General features: G+C 46.6%; 1 protein-coding gene across 1 annotated transcript in view; it reads left to right on the top strand.

Moving 5' to 3' along the window:
- The first annotated feature begins 1,205 nt into the window (after nucleotides 1-1,205).
- Nucleotides 1,206-17,695, top strand: part of LOC143961730 (C-type lectin domain family 4 member K-like) — a 56,955-nt gene continuing 40,465 nt past the window's right edge. Inside the window, exon 1 of the mRNA XM_077471068.1 lies at nucleotides 1,206-1,363. Coding sequence (XP_077327194.1) covers nucleotides 1,330-1,363 — 34 coding nt within the window. The 5' untranslated portion in view covers nucleotides 1,206-1,329. The remainder of the gene's footprint in view (nucleotides 1,364-17,695) is intronic.

Here is a 17,695-nt window from a genome sequence, read left to right as displayed (position 1 = left end):
CCTTTTTTGATGAAATTGGATCACCGCTGGGGTTTTTATTTTTTTGCTCTTAAAATAAAATAAAAAAGACCGAGCATTTTGAAAAAAAAAATAAAAAATTCTTAATTGTTTCTTTTACAAAACTTTCAAATAAGTTTGCTCTTTCACTGATGGGCACTGATAGGTGGCACTGATAAGAAGCCCTGATGGGCAATGATAGGTGGCACAGATGGGCACACATAAGCAGAACTGATGCACACTGATAGGTAGCAGTGATATGCGCTCATAGGTGGCACTCATAGGTGGCACTGATTGGTAGAATTGATCAGAATACACTGACAGGCATTCACTGATGGGCACAGAGTGCCATCCTAATGGGCACTGATGGGCATTGATAGGAGGCACTGATAAACAGCACTGATGGACACTGATAGGTGGCACTGATAAACAGCACTGATGGGCACTGATAGGTGGCACTCATAAGCAGCACTGATAGGTGTCACCGATGGGCACTCATAAGCAGCACTGATAGGTGGCACTGCTAGGTGGCACTGATAGGCAGCATTGATCAGAATGCACTGACAGGCATTCACTGATGGCCACAGAGTGCCATCCTAATGGGCACTGATGGGCATTGATAGGTGGCACTGATGGACACTGATAGGTGGCATTGATAAACAGCACTGATGGGCACTGATAGGTGGCAGTCATATGCAGCACTGATGGGCACTGCTATGCAGCCCTGATGGGCACTAATAGGTGGCACTGATATGCAGCAATTATGGGCACTGATAGGTGGCACCGATGGGCACTCAGCAGCGCTGATAGGTGGCACTGATGGGCACTCATAGATGGCACTGCTAGGTGGCACTGATAGGCAGCATTGATCAGAATGCACTGACAGGCAATCGCTGATGGGCACAGAGTGCCATCCTAATGGGCACTGATTGGCATCCCTGGTGGATTGGCATTCCTCTACTCACGTCTGTCAGCGCGAGTGGAGGAAAAGCCGATAAATGGCTTGCCCTGTTTACACTGTAATTGGACACTGCTGATCACATGGTAAAGAGCCTATGTTGGAAATGGTCCTATCATGGGTTCAGACCATGGGGAGTGATGTACACCGTGTAATATATATATATATCTGTGTACAAATATCTGGTTCAGTAATATTTCTACAGAAATTCATACACTTCCTCTTTGTGTGTCTGTCGCTTTTGTAAGTTCCTAAAACCAAAATGTTCTGAAATGGGCAACATCTTCTTTTACTAGAATTCTACAGATAAGAAGAACAGATATTGAAGACACGGACTCTGCAGGACACGGAATCGGGTTTGTCCTCAACGCGCAATGAGGAGACCTGAAGATCTGGAGATGAAGTCAGGTAGATATGTGATCATTGATGGGTAGTGAGGGAGGTGGGAATCCTGGCAAGAAAGTGTAGTGTCCTTAAAGGGAGTGTAATCAATGAGCTTTTCTTATTTGCTCCTTGTTGGCCTGGTGATGGGGCACTATTCCTCCCACTGACACCAATGATGGGGCACTATTCCTCCCACTGACACCAATGATGGGGCACTATTCCTCCCACTGACACCAATGATGGGGCACTATTCCTCCCACTGACACCAATGATGGGGCACTATTCCTCCCACTGACACCAATGATGGGGCACTATTCCTCCCACTGACACCAATGATGGGGCACTATTCCCCCCACTGATACCAATGATGTGGCACTATTCCTCCCACTGACACCAATGATGGGTCACTATTCCTCCCACTGATACCAATGATGGGGCACTATTCCTCCCACTGACACCAATGATGGGGCACTATTCCTCCCACTGATACCAATGATGTGGCACTATTCCCCCCACTGACACCAATGATGGGGCACTATTCCCCCCACTGACACCAATGATGTGGCACTATTCCTCCCACTGACACCAATGATGTGGCACTATTCCTCCCACTGACACCAATGATGGGACACTATTCCTCCCACTGATACCAATGATAGGGCACTATCCCTCCCACTGATACCAATGATGGGGCACTATTCCCCCAACTGACACCAATGATGGGGCACTATTCTTCCCACTGACACCAATGATGGGGCATTATTCCTCCCACTGATACCAATGATGGGGCACTATTCCCCCCACTGATACCAATGATGGGGCACTATTCCTCCCACTGACACCAATGATGGGGCATTATTCCTCCCTCTGATACCAATGATACCCAGAAAACTGTAGAGGCATTTAAAGCATCACCTATGGAGATTCTTAGGCACCGCGGTTTGTCGCCATTACACAAGCGTGCACAATTTTCTTGTTCAAAATATTTATTGAAAACATTACAATATGTACACAGTAACAAAAGCGCTGAAAGCACATACGGTCACGAAAACATGCAACCACCACCGGAAAGGAAAGATGGAGGGTCTGAGCCCACCACTACTAATATATATATATATATATACACACATACAATCATATTGATGGAAGTATAGTGGCGAGTGTGCGCAATTTTAGAGCTTAACATTTTAGGAATCTATTTACTTGGCATAACACCATCTTTCTGTCTCATTATAAATATATATATATATATATATATATATATATATATATATATATATATATATATATATATATATATATATATATATATATATATATATATATATATATATATATATATATATATATATATATATATATTGTAATATTTGGGGGTTATTTTAGCTTAAAGGTAGAGCTTACCAGTGAGCTGAATCCACACCAGATGTCGTTTAAGGGCTCGTAGGCCCACTTTTATTAACCACTTGGGATCCGCGCTATTGCAAAATGACGGCAATAGCGCGGACCCACATTTTCGGGACTACGTCTATTGACGTAGTCCCGGTTACGAGCGGCCTGCGCGCCCCCTGAGGGGCGCGCGCGGCGCGCTCTGTGATCGGCGAGTCCGTGAGACTCGCCTGATCACCGATCCGTGTAAGGGGTCGATCCCGACCCCTTATCACGTGATCAGCTGTCAGCCAATGACAGCTGATCATGTGATAAAACGGAGCCGGTAATCGGCTAGTATTCCTCCTCGCGCTGACAGCGCGAGGAGAAAAAAAAAAAGCCGATCGCCGGCGGCCATGTTCGGGACATCAGTCCCGATCACGGCCAGCAATTTAAACGGACACCTGCCCCCTGCCAGTGCCCACCTGCCACCCGCAGTGCCATCCTGAAATAAAGTAAGTGCCCCCCTGTCAGTGCCACCCAGCAGTGCCCATAGTGCCCACAGTGCCACCCAGCAGTGCCCACAGTGCCACCCACAGTGCCACCCAGCAGTGCCACCCACAGTGCCACCCACAATCTGCCTCAGGTGCTGCACCCCAGTGCCGCCCATCAGTGCCGCCCATCAGTGCCCAGCAGTGCCGCCCATCAGTGCCCAGCAGTGCCACCTATCAGAGCCACCTATCAGTGCCACCTATCAGTGCCCATCAGTCCCATCTATCTGTGGTACCTATCAGTGCCCATCCGTGCCACCCATCCGTGCCACTTATCCGTGCCACCCATCCGTGCCATCTTATCTGTGCCCATCTTTGCCCATCAGTGCCGCCTTATCTGTGCCCATCGGTGCCGCCTTATCTGTGCCTATTAGTGCCGCCTTAACTATGCCTATCAGTGCCCACCAGTGCAGCCTATCAGTGCCCACCAATGCAGCCCATCAGTGCCCACCAATGCAGCCCATCAGTGCCCACCAATGCAGCCCATCAGTGCCCACCAATGCAGCCCATCAGTGCCCACCAATGCAGCCCATCAGTGCCGCCTAATCAGCGCACTTCAATGAAGGAGAAAAATGACCCGTTTGCAAAATTTTATAACAAACTATTAAAACATGCTTTTTTATTTTTTATTTTTTGCATCTTTTTTTGTTTGTTTAGCAAAAAATAAAACTCCGAGCTGTAACTAAATACCACCAAAAGAAAGCTCTATTTGTGGGAAAAAAATGATAAAAAATTCATTTGGGTACAGTGTTGTATGACCGCGTAATTGTCACTCAAAGGGCATCAGCGCTGAAAGCTGAAAATTGGTCTGGGACTGAGGGGGGTTTAAGTGCCCAGTAAGCAAGTGGTTAAAGAAAGAAAAGTCAGATAACAAAATAGTTGCCCACACAGGGGTTTCAGCTTTCCACAGCAATAATGTACGTAGAACCAAAAATACCAAGCCACCTGGCTCTCTTTAGCAGCACTGCTGCTCAGACTTCTGCTGCAGCCCTCTTGGCTCTTTAACAGAGTTCCTGTACACCCAGTACCTCAGCACTCTTTAACAGCTTCTCTTTCAGTCCACAAGCTTGGACCCTCTGTCTGCTCTGACAGACCGACCTGTGCAGACATGCACACTTCTTCTCCCTTGCACGCCTGGACTCCTCGGGAGGGTGGAGCCCAGAACCATGGTGTTGGCTTTGTTTTAAGCCCAAGACCCACCTGTGCAATCATCCAGCCAGACAGCTGGCTGTTCCCAAAACCCGGTCCCAGGATTGGAGATTCCATACTACCACAATATATATATATATATATATATATATATATATATATATATATATATATATATATATATATATATATATAAAATATTGGAGTAAATATTGTACTTTTTTTTTTAAAATAATTCATTAACCACTTGCTTACTGGGCACTTGACCCCCCCCCCCCCCCCCCCCGTCCAGACCAATTTTCAGCTTTCAGCGCTGACGCCCTTTGAATAACAATTGCGCGGTCGTGTAACACTGTACCCAAATTACATTTTTATCATTTTTTCCCCCACAAATAGAGCTTTCTTTTGGTGGTAGTTGATCACCTCTGCGGTTTTTATTTTTTTGTCCAAAAAATTGAAAAATCCAGAATTTTAAAAAATTATTATTTTTTTTTTATATTTTGTCATAAAATTTGGCAAACAGATAATTTTTCTCCTTCATTGATGTACGCTGATGAACACCGATAGGTGGTGGTGATGATCATTTTTCTCCTTCATTGATGTACGCTGATGAACACCGATAGGTGGCGGTGACAGGCATGTACTGGCCATTGGGACTACCGGGAGTTTCCCGGTGGGCCGATGGCTCAGTGGGCCACTCTGATGTAAGAGGGTGCTGATGGGACACTCTGATGTAAGGGGGCTGCTGATGGGACACTCTGATGTAAGGGGGTGCTGATGGGACACTCTGATGTAAGAGGGTGCTGATGGGACACTCTGATGTAAGAGGGTGCTGATGGGACACTCTGATGTAAGGGGGTGCTGATGGGACACTCTGATGTAAGAGGGTGCTGATGGGACACTCTGTTGTAAGGGGGTGCTGATGGGACACTCTGATGTAAGGGGGTGCTGATGGGACACTCTGATGTAAGAGGGTGCTGATGGGACACTCTGTTGTAAGGGGGCTGGTGATGGGACACTCTGATGTAAGTGGGTTCTGATGGGACACTCTGATGTAAGGGAGTGTTGATGGGACACTCAAAATGTAAGTGGGCCGGTCTGGATGAATTCCAGGGCCAAATTTCTGTCCCAGTCCAACCCTGGACGGTGATGATCATTTTTCTCCTTCATTTATGTACGCTGATGACCACCGATAGGTGGCGGTGATGAGCACTGATGGGTGACAATAATGAGCACTGATAGCTTACACCGCTAGGTGCCACTGATTGGCACCACTGGTGAGCATTGATAGTTGACACTTGTGGGCCTTGATAGATGGCACTGTGGGCACTGGCAGGTGGCAATAACAGGTGGCACTGGCAGGGGATACTGATAGGCACAGATGAGGTGCCTGTGTTCATTCCTCTTCAGGACTAATGTCCCTTTAACATAAGCCGGTGATGGGCTTTTTTTTTTCCTCCTCTGGCAGCGCGAAGAGAAAAAAAAAAACGATTACCGAGCTTTTGTTTACATCATCTGATCAGCTGTCATTGGCTGACAGCTGATCACATGGTAAGGGTCCGAGAACGGCCCCTTACTCAGATCAGTGATCACCCGAGTCTCAGTGACTCAGTGATCACAGCGTGCTCCCCGCCACGCCGTGCAGGGAAACGTGAAACAGGGGAGGACGTCCTATGACGGCCTCCCGGAAATTGAGGTCCGCGCTGTGCCCGTCATTCGGTTGTTGCCCGGACCTCAAGTGGTTAAAGTGTATTTTTTTTCCCCCAAAAATTGTGTTTGTAAAACCACTGTGCGAATACCACGTGACATAAAAAATTGCAACAATTGCCATTTTTATTCACTAGGGTCTCTGCTTAAAAAAAATGGTTTAATGTTTGGGGGTTATAAGTCATTTTCTCGCAAAAAAATTACGGATTTAAACAAAAAGTGTCAGGAAAAGCCTGGTGTGGTGATTGCATTTACCCGTACAATGGTAATCTCATATATTGCACTCACGTCATCTCACCCACTTCCTCTTTTCTTGGTTTCATTCCTCTCCTCCGTCTTCTTTAACCACTTTCAGACCGGACCATTTTGCTGGTAAATGACCAGAGGTCTTTTTACACTTTGGCACTGCGCTGCTTTAACTGGTAATTGCGCGGTCATGCAATGTTGTACCCAAACAAAATTTGCGTCCTTTTCTTCCCACAAATAGAGCTTTCTTTTGATGGTATTTGATTGCCTCTGCGATTTTTATTTTTTGCGATATAAACGTAAAAAGACCGCAAATTTTGAAAAAAAATGATATTTTCTACTTTTTGTTATTAGAAAAATCCAATAAACTCAATTTTAGTCATACATTTAGGCCAAAATGTATTCAGCCACATGTCTTTGGTAAAAAAAAAGTCAATAATTGTATATTTATTGGTTTGCGCAAAAGTTGTCACATCTACAAACTAAGGTACGTTTTCTGGAATTTACGCAGCTTTTAGTTTACGACTGCCTATCTCCTTTCTTGAGGTGCTAAAATGGCAGGGCAGTACAAAACCCCCCCAAATGACCCCATTTTGGAAAGTAGACCCCCTAAGGAAATTGATAAGAGGCATGTTGAGCCCATTGAATATTTTATTTTTTTGCCTCAAGCGATTGAATAATGACAAAAAAAAATTTTTTATTTTTTTTTTACACAAAGTTGTCACTAAATGATATATTGCTCACACATGCTATGGGCGTATGTGAAATGACACCCCAAAATAAATTCTGCTGCTTCTCCTGAGTACGGGGATACCACATATGTGGGACTTTTTGGGAGCCTAGCCGCGTACGGGGCCCCGAAAACCAAGCACCGCCTTCAGGCTTTCTAAGGGCGTAAATTTTTGATTTCACGCCTCACTACCTATTACAGTTTTGAAGGCCATAAAATGCCAAGATGGCACAAAACCCCCACAAATGACCCCATTTTAGAAAGTAGACACCCCAAGCTATTTGCTGAGAGGCATGTTGAGTCCATGGAATATTTTATATTTTGCCACAAGTTGCGGGAAAATTACAAACTTTTTTTTTTTTTTTCACAAAGTTGTCACTAAATGATATATTGCTCATGCATGCCATGGGCATATGTGAAATGACACCCCAAAATAAATTCTGCTGCTTCTCCTGAGTACGGGGATACCACATATGTGGGACTTTTTGGGAGCCTAGCCGCGTACGGGGCCCCGAAAACCAAGCACCGCCTTCAGGCTTTCTAAGGGCGTAAATTTTTGAGTTCACTTCTCACTACCTATTACAGTTTTGAAGGCCATAAAATGCCAAGATGGCACAAAACCCCCACAAATGACCCCATTTTAGAAAGTAGACACCCCAAGCTATTTGCTGAGAGTCATGTTGAGTCCATGGAATATTTTATATTTTGCCACAAGTTGCGGGAAAATTACAAACTTTTTTTTTTTTTTTTTTTTTTCACAAAGTTGTCACTAAATGATATATTGCTCACGCATGCCATGGACATATGTGAAATGACACCCCAAAATAAATTCTGCTGCTTCTCCTGAGTACGGGGATACCACATATGTGGGACTTTTTGGGAGCCTAGCCGCGTACGGGGCCCCGAAATCCAAGCACCGCCTTCAGGCTTTCTAAGGGCGTTACAGTTTTGAAGGCCATAAAATGCCAAGATGGCACAAACCCCCCCCCCCAAATGACCCCATTTTAGAAAGTAGACACCCCTAAATTTAGGGGTACACTAGTGAGACTAGGTAATAAATGGCGGGTGCCCTGAAACTATAAAAAAAATAACTAACCAACCAGCGTCACCTGTAACAGTTATATGGTGATCACTGGTGAAAGGGTTAACTAGGGGGCAATCAGGGGGCTTTATGCGGTAGTATATGGGGGTCCCTGGCGCTATAAAAAGCTGCGGCGAACCTAAATACCTACCTGCCTAACTAGCGTCACCTGTGACACTAATACAGCTATCAGAAAAACGATCGCTTATTAGGCTGGGTTCACACTGGAGCGATGCGGGAACGCCACGAATGCGCGGCGGGTTCCCGCATCGCATGCCTCCCGGCGGCAGTTCACACTGCCCTATGCGAACTGCTGGGAGTGTCAGTGAAATGTTAATGACACCCCCAGATCAGTTCGCATATCGCAGTGCGATCTGCAAACTTGGATCGCATGGTGTGAACACCCATGCGATCCGATTCTGCTGCGGACCAAAAAAAGGGTCCCGTGCGAGTTTGCGGCGGGTGCGGCGGGTGCGACACGAATTCAGCCATACTATCTGTATAGCTGAACTCGAATCGCACAGAGATCGGATGTGATTTGCACTGCAGTGCGGTGCGAATCACATCCGTTCTCATAAACCGCTGCAATGTGAACCCAGCCTTAGTGACACTGGCGACGGGGGGTGATCATGGGGTTAAACCTTTATTGGGGGGGTTAGGGGGGTACCTTAGAACTAAAGGGGGCTAACCCTAACTGCCCTAACAGTTATTACAGTCACAAATGACACCCGCCGGGTGATCAGGGGGTTAAACCTTTATTAGGTAATAAATGGCGGGTGCCCTGAAACTATAAAAAAATAACTAACCAACCAGCGTCACCTGTAACAGTTATATGGTGATCACTGGTGAAAGGGTTAACTAGGGGGCAATCAGGGGGCTTTATGCGGTAGTATATGGGGGTCCCTGGCGCTATAAAAAGCTGCGGCGAACCTAAATACCTACCTGCCTAACTAGCGTCACCTGTGACACTAATACGGCGATCAGAAAAACGATCGCTTATTAGGCTGGGTTCACACTGGAGCGATGCGGAAACGCCGTGAATCCGCGGCGGGTTCCCGCATTGCATGCCTCCCGGCGGCAGTTCACACTGCCCTATGCGAACTGCTGGGAGTGTCAGTGAAATGTTACTGACACCCCCAGATCAGTTCGCATATCGCAGTGCGATCTGCAAACTCGGATCGCATGGTGTGAACACCCATGCGATCCGATTCTGCTCTGGGCCAAAAAAAGGGTCCCGTGCGAATTTGCGGCGGGTGCGGAGGGTGCGGCGGGTGCGGCGAATGGCTGAACTCGAATCGCACAGAGATCGGATGTGATTTGCACTGCAGTGCGGTGCGAATCACATTCGTTCTCATAAACCGCTGCAATGTGAACCCAGCCTTAGTGACACTGGCGACGGGGGGTGATCACGGGGTTAAACCTTTATTGGGGGGGTTAGGGGGGTACATTAGAACTAAAGGGGGCTAACTCTAACTGCCCTAACAGTTATTACAGTCACAAATGACACCAATGCAAAAAAAAAAAATGACATTGGTGTCACTGTGACTGGGGGGCAGGGGTAATTGGGGGGGTGATCGGGGGGTAAAGGGGGGGTGTGAGTGTGCCTGGCATGTTCTACTGTATGTGGGGTGTGTTGGTGCAACTCACCGATCCGCTCTCCTCCGTGTCGGAACGAAAAATACCGACACGGAGGAGAGAATACATCACTTCCTCTCCTGTGTTTACATTACAGGAGAGGAAGTGATGTCACCGGGGATTTCCATTCGTCGGGAGCGATCGCGAGGGGGTGGCCATGAATGAATGGCCGTCCCCTCGTCCGGGATCGCTCCCGAACGAAAACCGACCGCCGCAGGCACCGGGCGGGGGCCCGATCGGGCCCCCGACCCGCGGGAGGCAAGGGACGTACATGTAAGCCCTTATGCCTGCCCGTGCCATTCTGCCGACGTACATCGGCGTGCGGCAGTCGGCAAGTGGTTAAAGGGGAACTTCAGTCACTTTTTCATGTTTCCATCTATTAAATCACTCAAACCACTCCTTTGTTATCTTGGCTGTGTGCTTAGGGTCGTTGTCCCGTTGATGAACCTTCACCCCAGTCTGAGGTCCAGAGCGCTCTGGAGCAAGTTATCATCAAGGATGTTCCTGAACATCGTTACATTCATCTTTCCCTCAATCCTGACTAGTCTCCCAGTTCCTTCTGCTGAAAAAAATCCCCGCAGCATGATGCTGCCACCGCCATGCTTCACTGTAGGGATGGTATTGGCCAGGTGATGAGTGGCGCCTGGTTTCCTCCAGACAGGACGATTGTCATTCAGGCCAAAGAGTTCAAATGTTGTTTCATCAGACCAGAGAATTTTGTCTCTCATGGTCTGAGAGTCCTTCGGGTGTCTTTTGACAAACTCCAGACGGGTGGCCATGCGCCTTTTACTAAGGAGTGGCTTCCGTCTGGCCACTCTACCATACAGGAGTGATTGGTGGAGTGCTGCAGAGACGTTTGTTCTTCTGGAAGGTTTTCCTCTCAGCACCAAGTAATGCCGGAGCTCTGTCAGAGTGACTATCGGTTTCTTGGCCACCTCCCTGACTAAGACCCTTCACCCTTGATTGCACAGTTTGGCCGGGAGGCCCGCTCTTGCTAGAGTCCTGGTGGTTTTAAACTTCTTCCATTTACAGATGATGGAGGCCACTGTGCTCATTGGGTCCTTCAATGCTCCAGAAATGTTTCTGTACCCTTCCCCATACGTGTGCCCCCATACAATCCTGTCTCGGAAGTCTACAGACAATTCCTTGGACTTCATGGCTTGGTTTGTGCTCTGACATGCACTGTTAGCTGTGGGACCTTCTATAGACAGGTGTGTGCCTTTCCAAATCATGTCCAATCAACCAAATTTACTATAGGTGGCCTCCAATCAAGTTGTAGAAACATCTCAAGGATGATCAGTGGAATCAGGATGCATCCGAGCTCAATTTTGATTGTCATGGCAAAGGCTATACTTGAGAATTTTTTTTGTTTTTTATCTTTATTAAATTGTCAAAGATTTCAAACAAATTTCTTTCATGTTGTCATTATGGGGGATTGCTTTTGAGGAAAATTTAATCCATTTTGGAATAAGGCTGTAACATAACAAAATGTGGAAAAAGTGAAGCGTTGTGAATACTTTCCAGATGCTCTGTATCACTTTGCTTTAACCACTTGCTTACTGGGCACTTAAACCCCCCTCCTGCCCAGACCAATTTTCAGCTTTCAGCGCTGATGCACTTTGAATGACAATTGCGCGGTCATACAACACTGTACCCAAATGACATTTTTATCATTTTTTTCCCACAAATAGAGCTTTCTTTTGGTGGTATTCAATTACAGTTGGGAGTTTTTTTTTTTGTTTTTTTTTAAATATATTTTTATTGAGCAAAAAGACAAACTTAAACAATTAAACGACAGTCGAGGTAGACAGTATCTTTCAGAAGCATTAAAAACAAGAAATATTAAATCAGTACAAAAGAGAGGGAGTATATGTCAGTACTAGAATCCCTTTAGGACCCAGCACAACTCACCTGACACAGCCTGTGTCTGGGAAACAACAGTGATTGGCCAGCTCACGTTTAAATCACCTGTATCAGCATTCAGTCAGCGCTCGTGTTAGAGTTCACTCGTGTTTGATCCAGCTGATATTTGCTCTGTGACTTTCTTGTTTGACCCGGCTTGTTTGATCCTCCTTGCTCGCTTCTGATTCTGTACCGTTTGGATTCTGATCTACCTGTGTATGACCCAGCTTGCCTAGACTACGCTTTGCCTGATTCTACTAGTACCCACATCTGCAGCAGTGAACCACAAGGTCCAGCAATCATCTATCCTCATCTACAACAGTGAACTACAAGGTCCAGCACTCATCTACCCTCATCTACAGCAGTGAACTACAAGGTCCAGCAATCACCTACCTTCGTCTGCAGCGGTGTACTACAAGTCCCAGGTGACCTGCTCTGCTTAGACCTGCTCATGGTATGTGCTTTGAACTCTTTGTATAATCAGCACACCTGAACTGTTACTTGTTATCTGCACCTAGCCTGACATTAACACGAGCCAATACATAAAGGGAAACCTATCATGAATCCTGAACAGGCTCAGTTGTTTACACAAGAACTTTGCCGTTTATCGCATCAAGTTCAGGAAATGGCCACAGAGCTCACCAAGGTGCAATCTCCTTCTACTACCACCATTACTAAAACTCCATCTGAACCAAAAATTCCTTTGCCCGACCGGTTTTCTGGTGACCGTAAAGCGTTTTGCAACTTTAAAAACAGCTGCAAATTATATTTCAAGTTGAGGCCATCCTCGTCTGGCCCTGAAACTCAGAGGGTTCAAATCATTATCTCTCTACTACAGGGTGACCCCCAGGCTTGGGCCTTTAACCTGGAACCTAACCATCCAGCCTTACTAACAGTAGATGCCTTCTTTGAAGCCCTTGGGTTGCTATATGATGATCCAGATCGTGCTGCTACTGCAGAATCGACCCTGCGTAACTTAAAACAAGGAACTACCACAGCTGAAATGTATTGCTCAGAGTTTCGCAGGTGGGCCCCGGAATCTGGCTGGAATGATGCAGCTCTCCGCAGCCAGTTTAGAATTGGCCTTTCAGATGCGATTAAAGACGCTCTGGTCAACTTCTCCTATCCAGCCTCACTGGAGGAGGCTATGTGTCTAGCTATTAGAATTGACCGCCGCCAGCGAGAGAGGAGGCGAGAACAAACGATGGCTGTAGCAAACTGTATACCTTCCTTACCACCTGATTATTCCATCTCCAGTGCCAAATCTGAGGAAGAACCTATGCAGTTAGGCTCCACCCGGTTATCGGCCCAGGAACACAAACGCAGGCGTAATATGGGACTCTGCTTATACTGTGGCCTCAAGGGTCATATGCTCCGTTCGTGCCCTACACGTCCGGGAAACGCCAGGACCTAGGTGATTGCGGGGAGGTCACCTTAGGTCTACTCTCATCTCCCCAGGGGGACAATCGTATACTTTTACCCGCTGTCATTCACTTTGGGACAGGGGCTCATGAACTGCTGGCCTTGGTGGATTCTGGAGCAGCTGAGAATTTTATTGATAAAACTCTGATCACCTCTTTGTCCCTGGAAACTCATGCTCTAGATTGTCCAGTCCGCCTGATCTCTGTGGATAATCGGCCTCTCTCACAAGACCTAGTGCTCCAATCCACCAACCCTTTCCAGTTACAATTAGGGGCTTTGCATTGGGAGAAGATTTCTTGTCTTGTCATTGACTCTCCATCCACTCCTTTGATCCTAGGCCTTCCTTGGCTTCAGAAGCACAATCCTGTAATTGACTGGCCAACAAGAGATATTCTGGCTTGGTCCAATCAGTGTAAAAAGAGCTGCATCCAGCACCCTGTTCGACTTGATACCTGTCAAGTGGGAATAGAACAGATTCCACTTTGTTATAAGGACTTTCGGGATGTGTTTTCTAAAGGAATTGCTGACACTTTACCTCCTCATCGCAGTTATGATTGTCCCATTGACCTCTTGCCTGACACTACACCTCCTCGAGGGAGAGTCTTTCCACTGTCTGAACCAGAGAATCTTGCTTTGCAAGAATACATCCAGGAAAACCTAGCTAAGGGTTTCATCCGTCCCTCCACTTCTCCCGCAGGAGCAGGATGCTTCTTTGTCCCGAAGAAGGATGGAGGACTGCGACTTTGTGTTGATTACAGAGGCCTAAATAAAATAACCATTCCCAATCGGTATCCTCTCCCTCTCATCACAGAGTTGTTCTCTCAAATCCAGGGAGCCAAAATCTTCTCCAAACTGGATTTAAGGGGAGCCTATAATCTGGTGCGAATCCGTGCAGGCGATGAATGGAAGACGGCCTTTAACACCAAGGATGGTCATTACGAATGTCTTGTCATGCCTTTCGGCCTCAGGAATGCACCAGCCGTCTTTCAGAACTTCATGAATGACATTTTCCGTGACATGATGGGTCGCTTCATGCTTGTTTGTTTAGACGATATTTTGATTTACTCTCCCAATCTTGAAACACATCAGAAGCATGTCTGCTCGGTATTAGCCCGACTAAAGACTCACTCCCTTTTTGTAAAGCCTGAAAAATGTCTTTTCCATGTTAAACAAGTACCTTTCCTGGGTTATCTAATTTCTGACACAGGCCTCACCATGGACCCAGCCAAGGTTCAAGCCATTCTAGACTGGGCACCACCTTCAGACCTGAAGGCAGTTCAACGCTTCCTGGGCTTTGCAAATTTCTATCGAAAATTCATTAAGAACTTTGCCACCATTGCACATCCCATCACCTCTCTCACCAGGAAGACTCCTAGTACATTTAAATGGACTACTGAAGCCCAGGCAGCCTTCACTCAGTTAAAGAAAGCCTTTACCTCTGCACCAATTCTACGCCATCCTGTTCCTGAGCTACCTTTTATTGTAGAGGTAGATGCATCTGAAGTAGGAGTGGGGGCGCTTTTGTCACAAAAAGATCCTGTAAGTGCTGCCATCCACCCTTGTGCCTTCTTGTCCCGTAAATATTCCCCAGCAGAACGCAATTACGATATAGGCAACAGAGAACTTTTAGCCATAAAGCTAGCTTTAGAGGAATGGAGACATTGGCTGGAGGGAGCTCGCTATCCATTCATAGTTCTGACTGACCACAAAAACCTTGAATATATCCGTTCTGCTAAAAGACTGAACTCGCGTCAAGCCAGGTGGTCATTGTTCTTCTCCAGATTTGACTTTACAATTTCTTATTTACCAGGTCCAAAAAACATTAAGGCCGATGCCTTGTCTCGCAGTTTTTTATCAGTCTCCTCCTCCGCTTCCTCCTCAACCCATTATCTCTGAGGATAGGATTTTGGCTTTTACCCAGACTGACATCTCTGAGGCCTTGTTACCAGCACAGGCTGAAGCCCCTCCCTCCACTCCCCCTGGTATGCTCTTTGTGCCCCTGGCTCTTCGTTTGCAGGTATTGCAACAAGTACATGCATCAAAACCTGCAGCACATCCAGGGTTTAGACAAACTTTTGAGATTGTCTCTCGCAACCTCTGGTGGCCATCGCTTAGGCAGGATGTGTTAGCCTTCGTCCAGGCCTGTGAAGTTTGCGCCAGAAGCAAGAGCAGTACCTCTAAGCCCCCCGGTCTCCTTCGTCCTCTACCAATACCTACCTGTCCCTGGACCCATTTATCTATGGACTTTATCACAGACTTGCCTCTGTCCCAGGGATGTTCCACGATCTGGGTGGTGGTAGACAGGTTCAGTAAAATGGCCCACTTTGTTCCGCTTCCGAAGCTTCCATCTGCTAAAGAACTGGCATCTTTATTCATTAAGCACATTTTCAGGCTCCATGGGGCACCAGTTAACATTGTCTCTGACCGTGGCTCTCAGTTTATAGCTCAGTTTTGGAAGGCCCTTTGCTCTCAGCTGGGGATTAAATTATCATATTCTTCAGCATATCATCCTGAGACTAATGGCCAAACAGAAAGGACTAATCAGACTCTAGAGAAGATGGTACGTTGTCTGATGGCCAAAGATGAGGTGGAGTGGGTCAACATCCTTCCATGGGCAGAGTTTGCCTTTAATAATTGTGCCAGCACATCTACAGGGACCTCTCCTTTCTTTTGTGTTTACGGGTTGCATCCTCGTGTGTGCTCCTTTGATCTTCCGCCCTCTGATGTTCCAGATGCCAACACCACGATTGAACATTTCTCCAAAATCTGGTCCGATGTAAATCATGCTATTTCCCGCTCTGTGCAGGCTTTTAAGAAAACTGCTGACAAGAAGCGCTCAAAGGCACCAGAATATAAAGTTGGTGACAAAGTGTGGTTATCATCTCGGAATCTGTCCCTGCATGTTCCATCTAAAAAGCTTGGCCCAAAATTCATCGGGCCTTATGAAATCTCGGAGATTGTTAATCCTGTGTCCTACAGATTAAAACTGCCCCCATCCATGCGCATTCCAAATGTCTTTCATGTTTCATTGTTGAAACCTGTTCATTCCAGCCTCCTAGTAAATGAACCAGAACCTGTGGATGTGTTGGACAGTCAAGAATATGAAGTGGCATTTATTCTTGATTCCAGACGAGTGCGCAATTCCTTACAATATCTTGTTCATTGGAAAGGGTTTGGCCCAGAGGATCGATCTTGGGTACCAGCTCGTGATCTTCATGCTGATCGACTTAAGAAGAAGTTCCATCTCCGTTATCCAAGTAAGCCTGGGGGTGCAGGAGCAACCCCTCGAGAAAGGGGGGGTACTGTCAGTACTAGAATCCCTTTAGGACCCAGCACAACTCACCTGACACAGCCTGTGTCTGGGAAACAACAGTGATTGGCCAGCTCACGTTTAAATCACCTGTATCAGCATTCAGTCAGCGCTCGTGTTAGAGTTCACTTGTGTTTGATCCAGCTGATATTTGCTCTGTGACTTTCTTGTTTGACCCGGCTTGTTTGACCTTCCTTGCTTGCTTCTGATTCTGTACCGTTTGGATTCTGATCTACCTGTGTATGACCCAGCTTGCCTAGACTACGCTTTGCCTGATTCTACTAGTACCCACATCTGCAGCAGTGAACCACAAGGTCCAGCAATCATCTATCCTCATCTACAACAGTGAACTACAAGGTCCAGCACTCATCTACCCTCATCTACAGCAGTGAACTACAAGGTCCAGCAATCACCTACCTTCGTCTGCAGCGGTGTACTACAAGTCCCAGCTGACCTGCTCTGCTTAGACCTGCTCATGGTATGTGCTTTGAACTCTTTGTATAATCAGCACACCTGAACTGTTACTTGTTATCTGCACCTAGCCTGACAGTATAACACTCCATCGACCCCAAGGGCCAAAATAGTAGGCAGTTTGAAGCTGCAAGAGAGAAGAGAATGGAAAAGGAAGTTGAGAGAAGGAAGCGGAAAAGAAAGAGAGAGAAGTTAAAGGAGAGGGGGGAGGGAGGGCGGGTAGAGGGAGGGAGAAGGAGATAGGGGGATAGGGAATAGCACCCTGGGAGACAAGGATCACAACTTAATCTAGCTGCAGTATGGTATCACAATAGAGCTTAAAGATGAGAAACAATATCATCTAGACATACATAAATAGATAGAAATCCCCTACACTTGGGGTCACAAAAGGACAGTAACATTTGGCATAGACAGGAGCCCAAGTCCAATAAGAATTATAGAGATGTAGAAGGGTGGGCCGAGGGATGTAGTACCTCCATTGCAGAAGCGGTAGGGTCAGACCTGTCCAGCGGTAGTAGAGCCAGTAGGAGAGCGGACTCTTGTGAGGGAGACAAATTGTCCGGGGGTGATGTCAGCTTGAGTTTCCCCAATGCATTGCCTATGTCTCGTTGTAAGTACCAGCTTGTATAGCGAAAGGGGGAAATGATACTATTAATTTCCTCTGAGGTAAAGGATTGCTCGATATAAGCCCTCCATCTGGTAAAGAAGCGGGGAGTGGAAACAAAATGGGAGGATATAACATCAAGCCGTTCTATGTGGAACAGCGAAAGGAGGGTCTGTTGAA

The sequence above is a fragment of the Lithobates pipiens genome, unplaced genomic scaffold, assembly GCF_037356315.1.
Source record: "Lithobates pipiens isolate NorthernLeopardFrog02 unplaced genomic scaffold, aLitPip1_a1.2 Scaffold_8, whole genome shotgun sequence".
In the NCBI taxonomy this organism is placed as follows: domain Eukaryota; kingdom Metazoa; phylum Chordata; class Amphibia; order Anura; family Ranidae; genus Lithobates; species Lithobates pipiens.
Note: the sequence above shows the minus strand (reverse complement) of the source record. Positions and strands in the feature narration are given on the sequence as shown.